The following is a 24,744-nucleotide window of genomic DNA, read 5'->3' on the forward strand; positions in this document are numbered from 1 at the left end:
GTAAGTCTCAGTACAGCACAATTCAGTAGCAGTTCTCCGCCTACCCAGCTTGTCATCTTGAAATTTAAGAATATGCAATGAGGCTTCCATGTCCCTTTCATGTAGCTAAAAAAAAAATAAATAAAAAATTAAATGAATCGGCCACTCCCATGTTAGGGAATGGTGAGATCAAAGCATTTCCCCAGCTGGAGCTGGTGTCCCTGTGTTCCCCCTGGCCTGTAACACAGCCACGCTTGTTCCCCGCAGGCCACAGGGGTGGAGAAGGAAGGATGCAGGCGGGGAGGGAGCCCTGCACTGCGGCTCCTGCGCCGTCAGACACCCAGTGCTGGGCCATGTGCACATGCTCAGGAAGGAGCTGTTGCCTGGTATTTGGAGTCTCCGCACAAGTCTCACATCATCTGGCAGCTACGAGGAATGACCTCACCTGACCAAAGATGCCTCTGGCTAGACTCCAGCCAGAGCTGCCCGGGGAAGGGCATAAGGCAGCACGAGGCAGCTGCGAACTTCCTTTTTATCTAGAAATTTAGCTGATTCAAATGACATCTCACAACACACTATTCACAAATCCACATTAGCCCTTTCCGTAGCCAGGGAACTGAAGCAGTCGGTGGCTGAAGTCAGAAGCAGCCTGTAGTTTTACAATGGATGCTGTCAGATGTCCCGCGTCAGTTTTTTCCAGGTTACACAGCTTGTGTTGCTCTCACTCAGAACACTCCCCCTCGACTCTCCTGTGGAGGAAACAAGGCAAGCCAGCTTCTACCAGGGACTAAAACCCCAGGGACAACAGCATTAAAAACAGAGTTAGCCTTAAGGGACTAGTCTAATTTACTCAGCAGAATCACAACTGAAGGGATTGACTGTTTATCCCGCTCCCCTTTGCTCTGTTCCCTACCTACCTTCCAGTATCTGCAAAGGTAGCGCAGATGTTGTGCTACAGCTACCACCACACTAACCGGTTCACCTGGGCACTGAGCAAGGCGGAGTGCTCAGGGAACGCCTGGTGCCTCAACTGAGCAAGGAGCAGCGCTACAATTTTCACTTAAATTCTTAGCTTTCAATTATTCCACATGCTGCATGCCTTCTCGGGGCATGTCATGTCCCTTAACAGGTCGACAGGAACCATCATTCACCATTTTGTATTTATCCAAGAACACAAAGGCAGTAAGATGAGAAGGTATGAATGAAAATTTCATTTTACACGGTCTTTGCTTCTAGGAGGAAGAAGAAAGGATGTCATCTGACTTTGTACGCATCCTGGGGAAAGGGAAGTGAGAAGCAAGCAGAAATCTTTCCCTGTCCTGACCTTGCAGATTTTTCTATTTTATTCTAAACCTTTTTAAGAGGAAACAGTGGCAAAAGTCATTAGGAAAATGCAAGAACATTAGGACAATCTTTTGAAAGTACTGAAGCTGAGAGAGGCCAATACATCTTTCTCAGCACTGACAAAAAACAGCACAGATGACAAAACTGTTTGAATTAATTTCTGACCTAAACATCAAGCTGTAGCTTAATCACAGTATTGCGAAACTAAGAGCCAACGCCTGTGACTCAGTGGTCACAACTATTCAAGAATGCATTTACATAAATTAAAGGCTAGACTGTTCAGGATTTTTTTTAATAGACAGAAACATGCTATGAGCCCAGTTCCTTAAGTGCAAAATTATATTTCATTTGTTTCGCACAAACGTCAGAATACAAGACCTAACACAACACCAAGATTTTCAACTTAAAACACTTCCAAAAGAGAAAGCAAAGTAAGCATTCAATATTTAGTTTGTAACTGAGCTTCTCTGCTTTTTGTGGTTGTCCCTAACACCCATACTACCTTAATAATACACCTTAAGGCTTTTAGTTAATAAGAAACTATGTGAATTTCTTCACAGTTACAATGTGGTGTTAAGACAGCTGACAAAGCACGTTCAGGTTTTTCTTGGTGAAAGACTTTAGTTTCAGTGGACTTTAAAGTAGGTCCCAAATGGAATTTTCAGCATAATTTTGCAGTTGTGCTATTCCGGCTGTTATACAAGTCCCAAAACTAAAGCAGTGATACTAAAGAACCATTAAGAAAAAACATGAATGGGCAAATGGGGGGAAAAAAAAGCTGCAGAGCACTTACAGGTAAACAAAGGCAATTGCAGTATTTTTCTCAGAAGTTAAAAAAAAAAAAAAAAAAAGCAGCACATGCTTCTGTGTTCAGAATTTAAAGTAGAATTTTACACCCCTGAAAATAGGGGATTATTCTGAAGCACTTTCATTTACTGACTGTAATAACTAGCCATTTTATACACAGATACCACATTCCTTATCCACATTTGAAAATAGATTTCCTTAACGTATGATACATAGCAACAGGACAACCCCTTTTCCAACCAGTATTGCTTGCCCATAGTTATTGATGAGCTCTACCAGTTTCAGAATAGCAAACATCCAATTATTTAACAGTATAAATATTGATTACTAAAGTTTTAATCATAAGTATAAATTCTCTATGTAAAACCACATGCTATAGTCTATCTGTACAAAGGCCAGGAAAAAGGTTATTTTTTCTTATAACAAAGTGCTACTGCAGAATTAACTGATTCGCTGTGGACATTTCTGAAGAAATGCAGATCATTTGGCTCAGAGTATTTCCCTACAAAGAAGCTAAGTTCTTCTCAGAAGATTATAAAGCAGTTAGTTTCAGGTTGCTCAATAAAAAAAAAAAAAAATCTCTTGAGTTATGGCTATGCAACCAAACAAGTAGGCAAATTTTCATCTTCTCTAAACTATTTCCCAGTTTTCACTATTACTTCAAAAGTTTCCACCTACCTTTAGTTTCCACAGAGCACCATCAGATAGTACCTGTGTTACAGCTCAAGCAGTTTAAGCGGTTGGGGCTCTACCTGTGGTACCTGGCCATCTGAACACTTCTGATCCATTAGGCTTTAACTCATCTGATTTCTGTCAAATGGACCAGGGATGAATGCCCAGGTCAGCGGAGAACCCTAACAACTACTTAAGACTCCAGCTGTAAAGCAGCGCTTGTCTGTGATCCCTTCTAGGAAGCCGCATTTGAAATATAGCAATCCTATCCTCTTTTCCCTCCATCAGAGGCATGGGACGGAGTGAAAGGGGGAAAACCTCTAAGGCAAGAGTCCAAAAGAGGTGCTCAACTCCCACTTGAGCTTGAAAATACCTCTTCCTTTATATAGTAAGGCTACCACTTCAGATTTTCCCAGTCATCCTTTTTAACGCCTAGACACTTTCAAGTAGAAAGTAGAGAACTTGTCCATTTATTTGGGATTTCCAGGTATCAGGCAATCCAGAGCAAGAGCAGTATCTGACCGGCTGAGATACCTGGAAGCCCAGAATGAGCACTCAGACCCACCGCGTGTTCAGTGCAGCCCTGTGCAGAGACTCACAGATCCAAACCCCGTTGGTTTTACACAGCAAATGTGCTGCAGCCTGTGTTCCATACCCTAGGAAGACAAGTCAGAACAAGAACAGAGCTGGACAACATCTGAAACCTGCAGGACAAATGGCCACCATAGTGATGTCTGGCACAGCCTGGACACATGGGCCCATGCTACCTGCATGTGTAGCCACATTGTGATAGGAAATACGTGAGACACGTATACAAAGTTATAGTTGGGGAAGATAATGACACCAGGAATGTTCCCAAATATTACCTCCATATGTTCCAGGTCAAGCTCTGATATTCTGTATTCTATCACGGTAAATCTGACATTCACTCTTATACCTTTAATTTTTCCATATAAAATATCAGGTATTCCTATCTGTATGGCAAAGACAGTATTTTTGTATTGGTCCATAACACTGCAGCACACCAAAATCAGATTTTGAGCATTTGTTCAGCGGCTGCTAAATGAAAAAGAAAGTTTTCCGTAGCTGGTGGAAACCGCTTTTGTTTCAGGGCCTCAGAGTTAAGGGTTGGTTTTTCATTGCCGTCGGAAACTTCAGTAAGTGAGGCTAAAGTAGCCAAGATTTCTTTTGTCTTCAGAGAAATATCCTTGAAGAACAGAAAAAACAAGCAACCGTGAGTATGGTATTAGGTATTATAATATTTTAACATACACTTATTAAAAAAACCCATCAATACAGAACAAAAAGAAAATAATGATAAATCAATCATTCATTTTAAATAAGGACCTCATTTATTTTAAGGCAGACTTGCAACAGCTCTTCAGCCTGCTCTTGTGCGATGTTGCATAAAGGGAGCACAGCCGCAACACAGGCTCCTCTCGCTGGCCTATCTCAGCTCTTTTCACTAAGTCACTCAGTTGTGAAATGTCTAATAGTCTATTAGATAGGGGAGGACGTGAAAAAAACATCATCATGAAAATCAGGATTTATAGCTGAGAAACCGTATCTCGGTAGGACTTTTTCAAAGGTACTGACAATACTATTGAGAAGTTATTGAGCAAAATACATGGTTCGTAGAATAAAACTGGGAAACGAATTTTACTGAAGTCTTATAATCAATACAATTTCTGAAGTTTCTTCAGCAATGTGGTTACCCAAAAGATAATATAAACTATGTGATCCTTAAAAAACTGTATGAAGAATAAAAATGCTCATTTGTAAAGAGGTAGAGGGTAAAGAGATTGACTGATTCTCATCAACAATCTTCCTCCTACTCCAGCCCTTCTGCTAAGATTTAGCAATAGAAGTAATTCAACTAGATTTAAAAATAAAATATTAACCTTAATGACTTGGCTGTCTGATTTATCTGGATCTTCTGCAGATTGAACAATTAGTTGTCCAATTTCTTTGTGAAGTTTTCCCATTGTCATTGCCTCTGAGTGACAGAAAAAAAGAAAAAGCACACATTCACATAAAATGACCATTTCTGTGATACCTAGAAATGCACATGAGTAACAACCAAAACAAGGAGTGCCCTTCACGACTGCCATGGGGAATCCATCGGTAAAGGCAGTAACTTCACGTATCAACAGCCACGCTAGCACAGGCAAACTGGCTACCCCTAAGTGGCCCTAAGCAGATGACAAGGAGCAGTAAGACGACAAGCAACGTAAAAGCTTTTCTTTCAAGTAGTCGCCAATCTCCCAAGTATTTAGAGCAATGTTTTTCTAAAGACTCATGTGGTATCTCTGCATTCAGATGAACATCTCTTCCATGCAATTGTCTAACATGGATGTTTTGAAATCTCAATTGTACGTTTGTCAGCAGATGAAGCATGTCTTTCCAAATTCCAACTTTCACCAGCCTTCCAGGGTCTCAGTAAAATCTAAACACAAATGCTTACATATCGACTTTTCAGAACCTGGATGAAAGAAGGATCAAGACTGCTTGACATACAGCAAGGTTTCAGCAATTACTTTCAACTCTCAAATACATGGCCTCTAAATCCAAAATATAAAAAGCAACCAACCTTTTACTACAGGGGAAATAGTGATCTCACTATCTGCCAAATTCACATACACATCGTAGAGGTCTGGTCTACTGCTCACTTCAGAATCTGTAAATCCAGCAATGTAACCTAGAGAGCAGAACGCTGGCAAGATTAGCATCTTCATAAACGAAACCAAAACAAAACCAACATATTGCAGAAAATCAGTCCTGAAGTCTCTGTTCTAAGAGCACTTGACAATACTCATTGGATCCAAGAGGTTGCTCTCTTGACATTGTCAGTCATTTGATGAGTGTGTCCAGCAGAATGCTTCACTTCTGATGAGCTTAAAAAACAGTTTCTAAAATTTCCTTGATCATGGATGAACCCCTAACACAACAGGCGATACAAAAGGGTTATCAATTTGAAATTTTAAATTCTACCTTGCTACTAAAATTATTCATTTGATGAAATCAAAAAACACTGAACTTCCTTTTTAAAAGAATCTCCACTCAGGAGACCCTTGGCACTGTCTAAGTCAGTATTATATTGGAACAGAGGAATAAAACCAGCAGATTATATTATTTATAGTGTGCCAGGTGAGCAAACTCGGAGCAGCTTTTCTCTGCGGAAGATGTTTAGTGAGCTAAAACAAGCACTGTCGGTAATGCAGTAGAAATACTGAAGATGAGCAGTCTTCTTGCTCATTATGCCATACAGGGAAGCCTCTCAACTGCCACATGATGTGTCACGCTAACCTTTGCATAAACCAAGGGCCTCTTCCTGGATTATGTGTTAAGTACTATGCATACACAGCAGTGTGTCACACAGATCAAAATCCTACATAGCTGGTAAAGTCTACTTGCGATTAGGAGCCAGAGACTTCACCGGCAGCAGTCAGAACAAAAATTTGGAACCTCAGAGTTAGGAACTGGAAAAAAAAAAAAAAATCCTAAAAGTTCAGTTACTAACTATGTGTAGAAGCTAGGAAAAAAAAGTAGCTTATCTAAAATGAGCTCCTCTGTACAACAGCAAGACTTTCAATGCCTCTGATCACAGTATCAAGTCTCAAAGCTGTTTTGCATCTGCAATTAGGGGTAGACTGATGCAAAAGCACCCAGAAACACCACAGTAAGTAGTTATCTTCTGACATATTTGTTTAGTTGATTTGCCTTTTCTAAAGAAAATGATGCTGTTTAACTTTGAACAATAGCATTAATAGCAAAGTAACTATTATTTTCACCCAAAGAGCACTGGTGCAAGACCTTGCAGCAATAGAAACTGAAATTAAATTTTCTTTATATTTTTTATTAACAAATTATCACTACCTGTGCAGGCTTTTAAGGCTTCCACTTCGTCCTCATTTAGATGTACATATGAATGAAGAATTGACCAGTCTTGCCGATGCCACACTAAAGCAGGCAAAGTCCTAGGGAAATGAGATCAGTATTTGACACACAGTAGATTTTTACCTGTACTAATTAAAGTTTCACAGTATGAAATGCATGTCATACGAAAGAACTAGTAATGACCAGATCTCATTTGGCATGCATATACGTGAACTACAGAGATTGCTGCTATAAGTACAAGCAGAGTTTATCACTCATTCTACAGTTAAATTTGTGAGTTGATGTAACACGTGGCTAAAGCCTTAAGAGGGGTTTAGCAGGATTTCAATAAACAGGTTTAAGAGATTTTTTTTTTCCCTAAATTATAGGCATTTCTCTCAATGAAGGTTCAAAATTTGTTGGACTTCTGGGGGTGGGTGGGGAGGTAGGGATTGACAAAGTACCTGGTAAACTCCTGGATAGCTTCTATTCTAGGATGGTACACTACAATTCTCTTCTTTAACATCAGGGCCGTATATAAGATAACTGTTTCCATTCCAAACTGAGATACTATATCTAGAAAAGAGGGGAAAATTATTTTATAGAAGATACACATGCTGATATTATAATTTATTTGTTGAAGAAGCTTAATAAATTAACAGCAGAGATAATACTATTAACACTATTTCCTTGAAGTACACATGAAAACTGGATTGTATTTTATATTGCACAAAAGAAATCAGAATAGAGACTTCTGGTATTAAAATTAACCTTTGATGGAACCAGCAAGATAAGCCTTCCGAGCATCAAAATCCTTGCTGAGGAAAGACCCATTCTCTTCGCTTTGGCAGATCCCCTTTGTAAGGACTGCAATGTAACTCTCCATCATTTTAACTGGACTTCCATGCTTTAAGTAGATTCTGTATAAAAAGAAGAGAGTCTGGTATTTTGACTACAATCAGTACCAGCAGACATATAAAAAAAAAAATAAAAAAAAAAAAATCACAGTATCGCAAATAGCAATACTATTGGCAGGAATTCTTATTTTGGACACCTGGTTGAGGTTTTAAATACTAAACTAAAAATCTTTCGTCGTGCACAAAAAACCAAATCTGTTTTTAGGATAAAAGAAAACCCTACCTTGTATTCTTATTTCAGTTTCCTATTTTATAAAAGAACCAACATTTACCAACATAGAAACAAAGCACAAAGGTATAAGCAAGTGTCCAGACTAAGGGTTCTTTGCAGACTTGGAAGGTACCTGCTTTATGAAAAAGCAGGTACTACAGCAACTCCTGTTATCACATGCACACCATGTGACTAGTTAGTTTTTCATTTTTTACCCAAGTATTATCATTCTTCTGTACTCTTTGTTAAATGATGAAAGAAAAATATAAACATATGTCCTTGATAATCATTAAGAAAAAAAAAAACAAAAAAACCCAACACAAAACAACCATACACCAATAAAACCCATACACTTCTAGCTGTCTTCCAGAAAGCAGAGAGACACCATAACCTATTTTACCACCATAACCTATTTCACAGGCTGAAGTACTTCAGGCATAGCACTGAATCTCTCAACTCTCTGTTTTCCATATTAGCTATAGCACAAAGCTATGTCACGTTTCAAACCCAATTATCATGTTTAGAGGAATCCATCCTGGATTTGGAGAGAAGTATTAGCTGATAAATTAGCATTAATGTGATCCACAGTGAATCTAAATATTTCATATATCAGTCAAAGAGCAATCTCAGTTTTTCAATACCCTGCAGAACTGGTAAGCCTGACGGCATTCCCAAGTCTGCAATACAATAACCTCACAATTGCATCAAATTAGCTGCAAAACCTTGGAATATTCTTGGTATCAAGAACCATGACCCAACTAACTTGGGAACTGAAGTAAAAGCAAAGAAAGATGTAGAGAGAGATCATGAGAATGGGGACATGAAGGAAAGTGAGCAAACACGAAAAGGGAAGGAGAAGATGGTAGTCTGGGAGTGGAGAAGACAGAGCCACAGACCTTGAGAAGCAGAGGCCTTTCATTTCCCTAGGTCCCTGAGTGCTGTGCCTAGTTCAGAGGTGCTCCAGGAAGTGTCTGTAGTAGAGATGTTGTGGAGGGATGCAAGATGTCCACCATACACATGGTGACCTTTGACTACACAGCACTGACATCTTCCCAAATGTTTATACTTTGCAGAAATACGTTCTTAGAGAAAATGTGTGTGTGGGTGGGTGGTGGTGTGCATCTGGAGAAGACACATTAAAACCTAGTGGGCATCTGACACTCACCCAACGGTTGTTGCATGAATTCAAGATAACCTCAAATCAAGGATTTATATAATCTGATTCACAGTTTATAGGACTGAGTTTCCAGCAGACTGTTAGACTAAATGCAAACACAACACAACGAAACGTAATCTTTTGCCTTGGCAAGATCTAAACATGCACACAGCAGCACCTCAAAACAGCTTTTATACAGACCTACACAGTATCCTAGTGAAGGCTGCATATTTCTCTGGGTTGAAGTCTTTGGCCGTCAGAACAACGGAGAAGTGTGTCACCTGGGTAAGACACACACAGAAAAGCACACAGCTTATTTAGTGACCCCATATGAACAGTCCTTTTCACATTATTGAACTTACTGCAGTACTCTGACAAGGTGTTTCAATTAAAAAAAAAACAGTGAGTGGCAGCAGCAGATCCAACTTACTAACCGCAGGAAAGGCCTGGTCAACGGATTTCTGATGTGACTCTTCCACTAAGCCAGATCTAGTACATACTGTCTTTTGCTTAACCTACTCTATAGGAGTTGCTTTCCTTTAATTGCATGAGATTATTTTAAAAGAAAGGCATTTTTCTTCCCCACAGCAGGCAGGAAACTTTCAGGATTTGTTGCCAAAGCAGCCTGTGGAGGCCGACAGCATCAATGTATTTTGAAAGAGACCGGAAAAAAATTCACAGATAGCAGGCCCACAAACAGAAATACTCTTTAACTTCCTTAACCGAATGATTGTGTGCTGTGCCAGTATGAGGCTAAACGTCTGCAGACAATGACCAGGCTCACATGTCTTCCTTAAATAGTAACTCCCACTGCCACTGTCAGAGACAGCACTGGGACACATTATATTTTTTATTTATTCGTTTTTTTACACCTGTAAGTTTCATAGGAGATGGAAGCGAGGAAACGCAAGCAGAATTCTGCTGTGGGAACGCAAAATTATGACGTTATCTTTCTACTTAACAATATAGCATGAAATATGAAACTGAATAAACTTAACACACAATTTAATGATCTTCATAACAGGGGAAGTATAGAAGATTCGAGCATATCTGCAGTTTTCCAGTTATCAATACAGCAGAAAAGAAACTACCTATATAACTCAACCCTTTGGAAAAAAAAAAAAGCATTAAGTTCTACACAAACAAGATTTTGGACGCTATGAAGAGCTTTTTTGACCAAAAAAAAAAAAAAAAGACAGAAAAAAATTGTGATTCTGTAATTGCTGCACTTGAAATGCAAACTAGAAATGGCATGAAATAGCATCTCCATTTTAATACACAGAAATCTAAACTGTGTAATAAGTATCTCAATCTCTCTACACCTCCATTCAATACACATCTTGGTGAAAACCAGAACCTGTGCACCAGTTAAGACAGCTGGGAAGCGCTGCATTTGTGAGCATGCAAAACCTCGAATCCCTTCCCTTTCTCACAGCACACACGGGGAAAACACCACTTCAGCTGCCAGAGGAAGCTGCGCAGAAGCCTTCCCTGCACTCTACCAGAACCCAATAGGCCAAGTCCTACCTTTTTCAAGGCTGGAGAATCTTGAACTTCCACAGTTGTGATGTAAAACCACGACCTTTTATACTGGCCAAACACAAATGTGTGAAGCAGTTTATTTTCATCTGTAAGGCAGCACTTTCGCAGCAATAGACTCCTCAGTTCAGCTGTTACGGATGGATAACACCAAACCCACAAAGCATCTCCATTGGTGTCTTTTTCTATGGTGGAAAGATGTTCACTGTGAGAATGCCAAACAGCAGCAAGGAGGTAAATCGATGGGTTAATCAGGTTTGTTTCCTGGAATCAGATTAAAATTCCACCTTACTCTGACCCTAGACACCCAGTTCCGCCTCTGTGGTTTAAATTGTAGGGCAGCACTTGTGCTATAGGCTTTATTTTTATTAAATGTTAATAAATATCCACTCTGGACCTGTTTCATGAGGTCAAAAAAGTACTAGGAGTTTGAATGCACATTAAAATGAGGAAGGTATCGACCAACAAGCACCCAGACCATTATTTATGATAACCCCTGCTTTTCCTATTTCTGATTTCATAACGGAAACCTCAGAAGCCATGAATTTGAGACATTTTAACCGAGTTGTGCACGGTTTAGCTCTGTCACAGGCAGATCGAGACACCCCCCAGCACAACGGCCGGCTGGCAAGCGCTCGACCGGGACAGGCCCCGCGGCCGCAGCTCGGCGGGGCGCCGCGGCCCGGCCACCCCCGCGCCGGCCCCGAGCCCCGGCCCGGCCCCCCCAGCAGTCCCCCCCACACCCATCCCTTCCCCAGGCCCGGGAGGGCCCTCACCGATCAGCCCCACGGCCAGCAGTAGCTGCGCCTCCGGCTCTGCCATCTTCCCCGCCCGGCCCCGCCGCCTTCCGCCCGCCGCGGCCCGGCCCCGGCCCCGCCTCAGCCCCGCCCCGCCCCGCCCCGCCCGCCGCGCTGTGTCCCCTCAGCCCCGCCGCCATTTACTGTGTGCCGGGGCTGGCAGCCGCCGCTCTCGCACCCCAGCGGTAACCTGGGGGCAGGGAAGGCTTTTGGAAAAATATGTTTTTTTCGTTGCCTGCATTATACAATGAGGACCTTCAAGATCATCCCGTTCCACCCCCTGCCCTGGGCAGGGACACCTCCCACCACACCAGGTTGCTCCAAGCCCCTGCCAACCTGGCCTCGAACCCCTCCAGGGATGGGGCAGCCACAGCTTCTCTGGGCAACCTGGGCCAGGGGCTCACCATCCCCACAGCAAAGAACTTCTTCCTGATATCTCATCTAAATCTCCCCTCTTCCAGTTTAAAACCGCTACCCCTCATCCTATTGCTCCACTCCCTGATAAAGAGTCCCTCCCCAGCTTTCTTTCCTGTAGGTACTGGAAATGGTGATAAGGTCTCCTCAGAGACGTAACAGCTATTCCTGAATAACTCCATGCATCAACATGTTTATTTGAGAATTAAAAGATCTCATTTTCAAATTTGGATGAACAATGGTACCCCAATACACATATGGAAGCCATAGCGCACAAACTCTGCCAATAGCACAGAGCTGCCACGGACTGGGGAGAAGAAACTTCCAAAATACCCATGATCACTACAGGAGCACCAGAAGCTGCTGAAGAAAATGCGCAGTCCTGGGAGAGAGGCCAGGCCGGTCAAGGATCACGTCTGGCTGGGGAACGCACCGAAGGGTAGCCTATCATATGATTTTCACAAAGGCATAAAGTTAAAGCACACATATTTAATATACTTAGGCACCATGTCGAAAGAGACATGACAAGTCAGGCCATAAAAGCTACTCCTGACACAAAATCATCTGATTCGATCCTGGCTTTCGGGAACTTTAGAGAGACTCGAAGCGGAGTGCGCTCCCGGACAGCAAATGCTGCTATAAACCAGCAATGAACGGATGCTCCCCAGAGAAGGCTGCGAGGCCTCAGCAGAGGCGCTGGCTCCGGCGACACAGCAGCCTGTGGGTGCTGGGCAGCACCTCTGGCACTCATCCGACAGACTTTTAAATTAATTTTATGAAGACAAGAAAAGGACTTGTTCGGCACTATAAATAGCTTAATGAAGACTCTACTGAATGTATAACTGTGGTTTGAAACAGAAACATCTAGGCTGCCAGAGACATTTCACAATGCAGGCCGTATTAAAATACTGTTGTATAAATCAATAGTGTGGCCTGATGGAGAACACTGTGTACAATACTGGTCACCGGATCTCAAAGAGGTACCAAGGACACAAGGACATGGAGAAGCTCTCGAGTGAAGAGGGCCTGAGAAAGCAAAGTTGCTTTTTTCCTTTTTTTTTTTCCTTTTTTTTTACTGTAGAATGGAGGCTTGTGCACTAGAGTAAAAAGGGATCAGTGTTACATGCATACACTGACGGTGCTAAAGGTTCCATACAGTGACTGGGTCTTTTTTGATCTTAGTTTTAACAATTTTTCTGATCAGCAATAAACCGTGACTACGAACCAACCTTAAAAGTGAATTTTTAAGTGTGTTGCATAACAGTTGTGAAATTTTCTGGTGGCCACACAAGATGGTTACTGTGAACAGTATGCAAAAAGAAACCAAGCAACAAGTATGCAGAAAGAAATGCACCGAAACAGACAAGAACCGACGGTCACCATGAACAGATTTCCTCTCCATCTACCCATGTATGTTTTGAAAAATTATACTTAGATATACTTAAGAAACCAGTGTGAGACAGCTGGGTCTGCAAAGGGTCACAGCCACAGTCATCAATGATGTAGCTGCAGAGGTGCGCCTTTCTGCCGCCAGACTGCAAACATAGTGTGTTCAGTGCCTTACGTGGAGACGCGCTATTCCCCTGTTTACTCATCCAAAATAGCCCATTAGTCACACATCTACTTGCTGTTCTAGGACTTGTGTATAAACCAGACAGCTCTCGAGGCCCATTGTCTCTACATATGCCAATTGAAGTTTTCACATCAGTACTTTTGAAAAATACACACGGGCACTAGTAGTTATCGCATGTAGACTCATAAGAATATTACTATTGTCCTTACGAGGAACAGCTGAGTTCCTCTGCAAGTTTCCCAAATTTTTAAGATTAGGGACGAAATCTGCAGGTCATGATGACTACGTGTACACAGAAAGGTCTTTCTGCAAGTTCTTAACTGCCCCGGTGTACAATTTCTGAACTGGATGAACAAGTTGTGAAGCACAACGGCTCAACATATACGGTGACTTCTTTGCCAAAATGTTCTCCTGCACTGAATTATTTAGTTAATCCAAAAGTTTAAGGCTAAGTTAGCCAAACGGCTTCCTGGAGCTCCACAAGCTCCCCAATTCGGAGGGCTGCGGCCACCGCTGAGGGCCTGATCCAGCCGAGGTCTGCCCTGCACTGACGCGGGGCTGGCGACACCCACTCCCGGACAGCCCGCTGCCACCGGCCCCTGGGACAAACCGAGCCGGCTGCCTGCAGCGAAACCCCTCGAGTCCCTGACCCTCCACCAGCCGCCTCACGATCGATCGATCGCCTCACGGCGCCAGCGCCGCCGCCGGCCCTCCCGCCCGCGCGCCAGGAGGGGTTTCCGCTTCCGTCGACGTCAGCGCGCGCGGGTGCGGGGCCGCCCTCCCTTTCCGGCCTCGCAGGCTGCCTGGCTGGAGCACGGAGCGAGCCGCCGTCGCCGCCCTGTGAGGAGAGGTCGCCGCCATCATGCCGGTGTACTTCCAGCGGCCCGAGAATGCCCTGAAGCGGGCGAACGGTCAGTGTTGGGCCGCCCCCCCCCCCCCCCCCGCCGCTTCGCCTCCCGCTCCCCCCGCCGCGGCGGGCAGCGTGCGCCGCTCCTCTCCTCTCCCCCCCGGGCCGTGCCCGCCCCGAGAGCCCCTCAGCCGGCCTCTCGGCGCGGGGACTCGGCTGGCGCCTCCCTGTCGCTGAGGAGAGGCCGCCCGGGAGCGGCGCGGCGCCGCCTTGCCGCGAGGAAATGGCCGAGGCCTGCCGGCGTCGGCCGCGCCGCATGGCGGAGGCGAGGCCCGGGCGGCGGCGGAGAGCGGGCCCGGCTTGGCTCGGCTCCGCCTCCCTCTCCCCGGCGGGGCCCCTGTCCGCGGGCGGAGGCGGTGGGCAGGTTCTGGGCGAAGGGGGGGATGTCGGCGGCGGGGGCCTGTTCTGCCGAGGGCGGCGCGGCCCGGGCCCCGCCGCGCCTCGGCCTTCCGCCCTGCACCCGTGGGAGCCGCGGCAAAGCCGCCGTCGTGCCCGCTGACCGGAGTGGGCTCTCCGCAGACCTGGGCCTCGGCCTGAGGTGTCCGTCCCGGATCTCTCACCCGCCCCGGGGTGATTTCAAACCCGGCCTGATCCCGGGGCCGGATTTTCCATGTGGGCTTCGTATTTAGTAGTCGCATCCTTCATGTGACTCTGGTGAGAATGCAAATGATTAAACTCCTTAAATGTCGCACAGGCTGATGCATAAGTTTGCCCCTGTAATAGAAACCAAGGAAGTCTGCGCTGTAGCTGTCTCTCCCTGCCTGCCACATATAAAGCCGGACTGGTTGTATTTATCAGCTGTCTCCTTTCAGGCTTCTTTTTTTATAGTATCCTATTTTAAGCACATAGGAAGACCATTTAGACCCTTCATTGTCACAGGGATGATTGCCGGATGACACTTAAAGACAGCCAAAAATTGCCGATGATGTATGGGTCTTGAAGTGACAGCTGAAGAGGCTGTGTAGTCTGGGGACTACACATAATTCAAGTACTTAGTGTTTTAACAAGAAAATGTTAATTAAAGTACTGCATGTTCTCAAGATTTCTAGTGTAAAATTCATTGTAAAAACCATTCCCACGAAGTTAAAAGACAAAAAGATGAAAGATAAAATCAACTTCAGTCAACTTCCAAAGATGAAGTTATATTTTAGCAGTCCTTTTACTGGAAAATACGTACATAACATAGTATATAAAATTCCTAGATAGAGTGAGTTGTACGTACTTGGTAAGCAAGTCACATTGCTGGAATATTGACCTGAAACTGTTTAAATGTGACATTTTATTGTTGCTTTCTTTCCTGGTATTGAAGAGCAGCTCTAAATTCACATCTCTTACACTGCTGCAAGTTTACTAAATTCTAACCAGCTGAAGTAGAGGTAACACTAGAGAACACTGAAGGGAGTGTTCTCTAGACAAATGCTAGCAATACTGAGTCTTGGTAGACTGGAAAACATGACAAGGAATGTCAAGTCTTGCAGACTGCAGGAGCTCAATCTCACCATGTCCAAGTATAATAAAGGGTGGGAAGTTGTACCTATGGCAGGTTGTATGTCACAGGAAGCAGTTTAATGTTAAACTGATGTTTCAAGTTGGAATGTTCAGTGCAGTTTAGGGAGTTTCAGTGTTTGCTTTTTATATGTAAGGCTTAAGTGGGCATTTAGAAGCACTTTATGCTTCAGGTTCTCACTCACCTCAACATACATAGAAGATGTTTGGAAATAAGAGCTTCAGTGATTGTAAATATGTACAGATATGTAAGGCTGGTTTTCCTTATAAATGATAAACGTAGGTCAAAGCCAACCCTTAGCTATTGTTAATATCTGGCCTTGCTTTATAGTCAAGGATGTAATGCAACTTTTTGGAGTGTTTTACTGTTGCAGATACTGGGTTTACTCTCTATTAGAGAGATAACACATGTCATCTTTGTCACGTTCTGTAATGACATACGTTTTCTCAGATCAAAACCTTAGCTTAATTCAGGATTTTGGTTGGCAGGAGGTGAATTGTCAATGTGTATCAGCTAGTTCACGTCCTCTCGGAGCTTCAGTTGCTGTCTTGGATGCCTTTTAGCATTTTAAGTGGTATAACAGAAAAAAATAGAAAAAAATGTACAGCTATTCAGTGGCTAAGGCTTTATGTTTTGTCTGTTACAAATCCTAGTTTCAGTATCTTAAAGTTTCTACTGCAAGGCATGGTGATGTATGCTGTATTTGACTCTTCAGATTCACTTTGTGTGTGCTTTTACTACGGTGACTGTTAAATTAGCCTTAATTATTTGACTTACTGGTAAGAACTTGCTTAACCAGAGTTAATTAAAAGTTTCAAAACAATATGAATTAATGTTGTGCTTTGTCCAGTTGCTTATCGACCACTGAGAGTTGTGGTTGGAATGGCCTGGCATTGTTGCAAGATTAAACTTGCCTTTCAGGTTTATTTTCATAAATAAAAAATTGTAAAGCTGAGCAGCAGTTGCCTCAAAAGCAGCATTAAATTAGAATAACAGTGTAAATTAAGGGATGGAGGATAGCTTTATTAAAATTCCCTTGGTGAGTAAAAAAATATTGCTGACTACTGTCACACTGTAACCTTAATTATCTTTAAATGTAACACTTTTTTTTTTGCTTATCCTTTGCTCAAGGAACTTGCTCCTCTTATGCAAGCTCATTATTTACATAAACTAAGGCCCATATACATGCTACTGTGATTGTTAAATTAAAAATGCACTGCTGCTTTCAAAATATGTCTTTTAGCCATGTTCAACTTTGATTCTAAGATTCCAAAACTTAGAACCTCTGTCTGATGTGTGAGCACCTGAGCAGGCCCCTACTTTAATCCTTTCTGCCATTTTTTCTTTAGGAATGTAGTGATTTCCAAAGTACTTTATGGGAAGTACTGACTCCACCCCTCATCCTTGAAGAATTCACATGTTTCCTTTTATCTATACTCAACTGCTCTTTATCTTTTAAACCTGTTTGCTTTCCATTCTCAATGTTCATTTGTCTGGCTTTTCTGCAGTTAGGAGTGCCTGTATTGTAGGGCCTGTGTGTATGCTGGTAGTTGGCAGTGCTGCTTTGGTATTTGCTTGTGGATAGTTTGCTGTATTTTGTACTGAGCAGAACATGTGGTGTATCATAGATGGGAGTTGCTGTGATGCTGAGAGTTAGTAACAGCAGCTGCTTAGGGAATAATAAACGGGACACTGGTTTTTCAGCAGCAAGACTGGTTTAAAAAGTGTCTGACCTTTCAGTTGGACTGTAGCAGCTTTTAGTGTAGCTGTTCTATAAACTGAATCTCTAGGCCGCTCTGAGTTTAAAAAAAAAGAATATCCAAACATCTTTGCTGAGTGAAGTTTCTTTCTTTCTTGGCTTGAGGGCAGGACTTTTTGTTAAGTCAGATTCACTGCATGGTTTGCATCTTGTTGAATGACATTGGTAGGTGCTGTAGTACAAGCCTTGTGGTACGTGTTCGTTGTCCTTCTTGATGAAACTAGCTTTAAAACTGAATGTGTATATTCTATTAATATGTATGAAGCACCCAATTGTGCCTTGATAGATGGAGAGACATCTCTGCCATCCTGAAATTTTTATTTTAATGGAAAGGTCTGCGTTCATTGCCCAGTTATATCATTGAAAGACTGCCCCTGCAGTTGCATCTGCCAGCGTTTTGATACGGCCAGTTAAATCAAACCTTCAATGAGCATTGGTTAGAGTTGATTAAATTCTAAAAATTTACGGTGTTAAGCATAAAAACATGCATCTTCTGGTTTGCAAATCTTTTGCTTATTGGATTTTACTTTCAGAATTCCTTGAGGTCGGCAAAAAGCAGCCTGCCCTTGATGTTCTCTATGATGTTATGAAAAGTAAAAAACACCGAACATGGCAGAAAATCCACGAGCCGATTATGCTGAAGTACCTGGAACTCTGTGTGGATCTTCGCAAGAGTCATCTGGCAAAAGAAGGACTGTACCAGTACAAGAATATTTGCCAGCAGGTGTGGCTTTGAATTTTTTTATTTATTTTATTTGTAGCAAGCATGGTATATGTCAGCTGATATAGTCTAAGAGTAACTGATCGGTCTTGACTTAGAATTAATTTGCCTTTTAGATGTTCCTAGATTTTTAGTATTTATGTTTTACATATTTGCTGCCTACTGTGAGTGGAAACATCTTCCCATTTTTTGCCTTTGATGTAGGTGAACATCAAATCTTTGGAAGATGTTGTTCGAGCCTATTTAAAATTAGCTGAAGAAAAAACAGAAGCAGCCAAGGAAGAATCCCAGCAGATGGTACTGGACATAGAAGACTTAGATAATATTCAAACTCCAGAAAGGTAGGTGGCCTGTTTTTAAAATGTAGCACTTCACTGCAAAGTATTCTTATTTTCATGAAGGATATTGGCAATTCAGAGAACTCAGATATAAAGATGGTGGATTTGAAATGGAATACTAGTGGTGTTCTAGAGGTTCTAAAGGTAGTAAAAAAAATATGGATGGTATTTTGCATTGAACAAAATTCTGAGTAAAGAAAACTAAAGTAAGTAGTAAAGAATAGAAAACGCAGATAGAGTAGTAGGGCTTCTGGGAGTTGGGTCACCGCATTCTAGGGTCTCATTATCAGTTGATGTACAAATACTGTTAATTATGTGAAGCCAGTTTAATTCCTGTATGTGATAACCTTCAATCTTTCTGACCACATTGTGCATGTACAAACAAAATATAATATTACTTTATACTTGCTTGGGTAACTGAAGAAATAATAGAATAAAGGGCATGAAAAGTAAATTCAGAGTGTTATAATTAGTTGGATGGATAACAAGAATGTAGAAGGAATGGAAAAAGATTCAGTTCTCACATTAACTCTGATGCTATGTATGTGGTGACGTCTATGGAAGAGGGGTGAAGATGTGTTTTAAACCATTCCAGGTGAATTTAGAAGAGGCCATATGTCCATATCCTTTAAAAAAAATCAAAAAGTGTAGGGAATAAATTCAAATTTCCATAAGTCAAACCAAATTAAAAAGGTAGATGATGTCTGGTTGTGTTAGAATTTTATTTGGTAATTTAGTTTTTTAGATTCAAGAAATGCCAGGGATCTAACCTGGGGCAAAGTAAAGCTGTTGATACCATACCAGAAGGGATATTTGCAGTTAATTTTGGAGGGGACTAAGATGTTGCCCAGTGAAAAACTAATGACATGTAATGGCGAAAGGAGATATGAAGCAAGAGTGAAGTTAGCGGTAATTCTTTCAACTAAAATTGTCACAGAAACTAAAAAAGTCAGTGTTGTATTTACTGATGATAGAAAATTGGAAGAAATTTGGTAAGTAGAGGACGTTTTGTCTTGTGTAGGTGACTGTGAGGAACAGAGTTATAGCAGTCAAATAAAACTCACAAAGACATGGAGTAGAAGGCTCTGAATTTATTTACATGTTAACAGCAAGGCGCTCTGGCAGAAGCTGGGAACTCCTTGGTTGCAGAAAATGAAAAGATTACAGACCTGTCTTCAACAGCTGTTCCAGGATGGCAGTGCCATTCTTGTTACTGCCAGTGCCTGAAATAGGCTTTGTTAACAGAGGAATCCCACTAATAGTTAGACATTAAAGATTGACTGACCACTCTTTTTCTTGTTCTCTTTTATATAAATGAGGACTAGAAAATGTGTCTTTTCAGTGACACTTCTTTATCTGAACAACCACAGTGTCTTTAGTGGTTTTTAGGTCCTGTTTTCTAGGCTTCTAGTACTTTTTTTGCTGGATTCACTGCTGGATCTGTTGGAGAAGGCACTGGTGAAATGTCATCTTTAATATTTTATGTAGTACTAGCACTCAAGGAAGTAAATTAGAACTGGAAGCAGTGTAGTAGAAGAGAGTTACAAGAGTTGAGAGTTCATATTAGAAGCATAGTTCAAAAAGGATTCTAAAAATGAAGGCTTAGGGAAGATTCTTTGTAAGCTTGTCATGCTGAGTGGACTCTTTAGCAGAAAGGGATCATGTAGGCCATAGCACTGAATTTACTGCGTTCAGTTTTGGGCCCCTCGCTACAAGAGGGACATTGAGGTGTTGGAGCGTGTCCAGAGAAGGGCTACAAAGCTGGTGAGGGGTCTGGAGGACAAACCTTATGAAGAACGACTGAGGGCGCTGGGGTTGTTTAGCCTGGAGAAGAGGAGGCTGAGGGGAGACCTTATCACCCTCTACAACTACCTGAAAGGAGGTTGTAGAGAGATGGGGGCTGACCTCTTCTCCCTTGTGACAAGTGATAGGATGAGGGGAAACGGGTTCAAGTTACGTCAGGGGAGGTTTAGATTAGATATTAGGAGACATTTTTTCACTGAAAGGGTTATTAAACATTGGAATAGGCTGCCCAGGGAGGTGGTGGATTCCCCATCCCTGGAGGTGTTTAAAAAAAGGGTAGATGGGGCACTTAGGGACATGGTTTAGAAGTGGCTCTTGTCAGGGTAGGCTAAAGGTTGGACTCGATGATCTTAAAGGTCCCTTCCAACCTCAACAATTCTATGATTCTATGATTCTATGAATTTGTCTCAGTGTTTCGGGAATGCTTTCCAGTCTTGTATTCCTGTGAATGAAGGAATGTAGTTCCTTATCATATCTTACCTCTGATGTCTTTAAGCGTCTTTTTCATGTCAGAATTTTTGAAGGATTTGGTACTTTAATGTAGGTATTCCAGTTTTCGATGTCTGCGGATCGTGAGGCACACATTGCTTCTGTGTCATATGTCAACAAGAAGTGAGCCCTCTCTGCCAGCATTGCTGGTGACTAAAAAGGAAGTTTCAGCAAGTAGGAAAGTATCTGAGTAGACTGATATCTGAACCGAACAGAGGTACAGTGTGCAGCTCCCTGGTAGAAGAGGGAAGGTGACAATCCTGGAATTAGTTTCCTTTGACTTACTCATGTGAAGGATATAAAAGCTCCTGACATCTCTTACCTCTGGAGCTTGTACATGTCAATCATATATGCAGAGGCTAAATTTTGAAAACTAACAGCAAGAAAAGTTATCTAAAGCCTTTAAAGAAAAAGGGAAAAATCTGAGGGACCAATTTGAAAACAAGCAATAGACTGTTCAGCAGAAATTAGCTGTTCAGATTTGTCCAGTCTCATCTTAGATCTTGATAAGAAAAATCAGTGGGAATTGTGGGGAATAAAACACTTTTTTTTTTTTTTTTTTTTTTTTTTCCTCCTGCCTCAACTGTAGTGTGCTTTTGAGTGCTGTGAGTGGAGAAGACACTCAGGATCGTACTGACCGACTGCTTTTGACACCCTGGGTTAAATTTCTATGGGAATCATATAGACAATGTTTGGATCTTCTCCGAAATAATTCTCGAGTGGAACGCCTATACCATGATATTGCACAGCAAGGTAAGTCGAAAAGATGGAAACTTAAAGTATAATGGGATCTAGGACTGCTATATTACATCCTGCAAAACTGGAAAATTAAAGGTTATTTCTATTTGGGTATTGCTTCAGAGTTGGAAATACCTTAATCTCTTAAGCATATGTATGTATACGCATCTTTTTCTTAAAATTACAGAGGTTCCTTAAAATTACTGAGGTTTCTGGGCATTGATCTTTTCTTGTAACAGAACCTGCAAGGAAAAAGTTATTTTTTTTCCTGGACATACTGAAAATACGAGAATTACTGCGTCTGTCTCTTTATTTTTTCTAACTTCTAACTTTCTAACTTTTCTAGCTTGATTAAAATTACTCATGTTTTCACTTTGTTATCCAGAATGGAAAATATGTCTTCCATTAACGCATTCTGTGTCAGCTAACTTTAAAACTGATGTACACAGAAGAGTACTGTAAAATTGTGATGCACTATCAATTTTGACACAGATGTAACTTTAGCAAAGTATTATGCGGAAGGTAATAGGAAAAGTCTAGTCTGATTCTTTCTGTCATTCTGCAAAAGTTGAATTTATAAGAATGAATACTTACATGTTAGCCTTCTCTTAAGGGTGAGAGATAAGTGGAAAAATGTTCTCCTTTATATTTATAACTCAGGGCCCTGTATTTTTGAAAAAAGAGTCTGTTAGATTTTTAGCTCTGGATCCAAATTGTGCAAGTACATTAGGAAAGATGGTTGTCAGATGAGTTCTAGGTGCTTTAGTGCATTTAAGTCTTTGTGCTACAGTGTCAAGACTTCCTTTTTTGCCTGTTTCTGGTAGAGATGCTTTAGAATTTTCAGAAGGACAGTGGCAAATCAAAAACAGATTTTTGAGAGGAACTACAAGAGCAAAGACAATTTTTTCCTGTGTCGTTTCCAGTCATTTGAAAGCTTCATTTAACTTCATTATATTTAGATGACTTGAGAATTTTTTCCTACGTGTTACAAAGCCGAAACCTGAATTCATGCCATTGACAAAATTTTATTTGCACTTAGTTCAAAATAAAAGCTAGCATCACTGCTTAAATTAGAACATTTTTAAAGAGAGTCAAAGTACTCCCTTTGCTCCTTAAGCTTAATTATTTAGGAGCATCTTCATTTTTTGAGGTCAAGATGGAAGTGCTCTGCATTGTCACTTATTTGTTATGCGTGACAGTTAGATGGCATCTTGTTTGATGTGCTTTTGGGCTGTAAATGAAGATTCTCTAAACGTACTGATTGACATATTTGAATCCCGTTTAGAACTACTGTGAAGTCACCGTTAATGAGCATTCTTAATTTATATTGTTCATTTTTGCAGCTTTTAAGTTCTGCCTGCAGTACACGCGTAAAGCTGAGTTCCGTAAGCTCTGTGATAATCTGCGAATGCATTTGGGGCAGATCCAGCGTCATCACAACCAAAGCACAGCAATCAACCTCAACAATCCTGACAGTCAGTCCATGCACCTGGAGACCAGGCTTGTGCAGCTTGACAGTGCTATTAGCATGGAGCTGTGGCAGGTATGCAGCAGGGCTCCTGTAATCACACTCTAGTCTTCAGCCTTTCCAGAATCTCTGCCACACAGATCATGTTTCATGGTATATGCTCCAAGGTAAAGCCAGGATAATAGCTGAAGAATAAAGTTTTAATATCTAGAATGTGGTATTACGTGCCTATTGAATACTTAGTCTGATGTTCCTGGGATTGCTGTTTTCATAGAGCATTTCAAACCAAGCTTCTGCTGGTGGTAGTTAATAGTAAAGTGACTGAAGTAGTTTTGAGTTGTGAAAATGAGACGTTGACAATGACACCTTCACCTCTGCCATGTTGAATTCTCGTGAACTAGATCACTGGGAAGCGGTTGATAAACATTAAAGCCTGCTATTAGGCTGGGGCCCTGGCATCGCTGATTGAATTATGTTGGTGTCTAGCCAGTGAGGGCACTATCAAAACAAATTTTTCAGAGGTGCTTTGCTTTTCCAGCCTTTCTAATGTCAAATTCCTTAAAAAGCCAAGGTGGTTGTTTTTTGGTTTTGTGAATTTGGAGAGTGTTCTCTGTTTTGTTGTTTCCATTTTAGGCATGTAAGTAATTGCATGTAAGGCATTTCCAAGATTATATGTATTATTAGGGAAACTATACCCATTTCTGATCACAAAAATTATTTTTATGAAAAATGGTAAAACTGTAAACAGTAGAATTGGCATAATAGTAAAATAGTAGAATTTTTGTTTTTCTGGTTTGTAGCCTGAAAATCTGTCAGAAACCAATTTTTTAAAAATTGCGCGAACTAATTGTTAAGTATCAAATTCTAAGCAGATAGTTAATGGATTTGCAGTATGTCCAAATAATGTCTTTATTAGGAAAGAAGTGTTTCATTTCATGTAGTTGCCAAAACTTAATATCACAGCTTTCAGTGCTATTAAATATATTATAGTCTTACAGCCTCTAGTGAATGTATATTTTTCCCTTTTTTGGGTGTTGCGAAAAACTTCCTAAAAGTAGTGTAATTTTTTTTTTTTTTTTTTTTTAGGAAGCTTTTAAAGCAGTGGAGGATATTCATGGGCTATTTGCATTGTCTAAGAAACCACCCAAGCCACAGCTGATGGCAAATTACTATCACAAAGTTTCAACTGTCTTCTGGAAATCAGGAAATGCTCTTTTTCATGCATCTACACTTCACCGACTTTATCATTTATCAAGAGAAATGCGAAAGAATCTTACACAAGAGGAGATGCAGAGGTAGGGAAAGATATTTAATGTGATCTTAGTTTCTGTTTTAACCACATAGGTTCAAAAGTAAACTAAATTGTACCCCAAACAAAGCAGATGACATGTATGGCTGTGAGTTTACAGTGCCAGTACTAATTGCCTCAAAAGAAACCTAGAGCAAGAAGGATATTTTACAAAGCTGCAGTGTGAGTAATGTAAACGTCAGCATCACCTAAGCCAAGCTTCCTTCTCTGTTAGTGACTGGGAAGCTAAGCAAGCTAATTAATCTAAGGTTTACTTCCTTTTTCTCTTCTGAGTAGTGGTATTTACTTCACAAGACTTCATTATAACTTGTATAAACTTTTCCTGAATATATAGAAGTCTGTATGGCGAAATGGCCTTTAATTTTTTGGTAGCAAGTATGATACTGGAAAAGCTTTTGAGGCATGCAGAATCATTGACTG

General features: G+C 41.4%; 2 protein-coding genes across 2 annotated transcripts in view; one reads left to right on the forward strand and one right to left on the reverse strand.

Annotated features, from left to right (window-relative positions):
* Positions 1 to 927: 927 nt before the first annotated feature.
* Positions 928 to 11,352, reverse strand: DENND10 (DENN domain containing 10). Its single transcript, XM_063339250.1, has 9 exons — positions 11,278 to 11,352; positions 10,490 to 10,686; positions 9,164 to 9,243; positions 7,450 to 7,598; positions 7,143 to 7,254; positions 6,679 to 6,779; positions 5,393 to 5,500; positions 4,704 to 4,798; positions 928 to 4,009 (listed from the first exon to the last, which is right to left on the reverse strand). The coding sequence occupies exons 1-9, from the start codon at positions 11,321 to 11,323 to the stop codon at positions 3,833 to 3,835; spliced, it is 1,065 nt and encodes a 354-aa protein (XP_063195320.1). The 5' UTR covers positions 11,324 to 11,352; the 3' UTR covers positions 928 to 3,832.
* A 2,689-nt stretch (positions 11,353 to 14,041) lies between these two features.
* Positions 14,042 to 24,744, forward strand: part of EIF3A (eukaryotic translation initiation factor 3 subunit A) — a 35,173-nt gene continuing 24,470 nt past the window's right edge. Inside the window, exons 1-6 of the mRNA XM_063337776.1 lie at positions 14,042 to 14,196; positions 17,992 to 18,182; positions 18,384 to 18,520; positions 21,399 to 21,562; positions 22,891 to 23,090; positions 24,102 to 24,310. Of these exons, the coding sequence (XP_063193846.1) occupies positions 14,148 to 14,196; positions 17,992 to 18,182; positions 18,384 to 18,520; positions 21,399 to 21,562; positions 22,891 to 23,090; positions 24,102 to 24,310 (950 nt within the window). The 5' untranslated portion in view covers positions 14,042 to 14,147. The remainder of the gene's footprint in view (positions 14,197 to 17,991; positions 18,183 to 18,383; positions 18,521 to 21,398; positions 21,563 to 22,890; positions 23,091 to 24,101; positions 24,311 to 24,744) is intronic.

Source organism: Chroicocephalus ridibundus, chromosome 6 (assembly GCF_963924245.1).
Source record: "Chroicocephalus ridibundus chromosome 6, bChrRid1.1, whole genome shotgun sequence".
Lineage (NCBI taxonomy): Eukaryota > Metazoa > Chordata > Aves > Charadriiformes > Laridae > Chroicocephalus > Chroicocephalus ridibundus.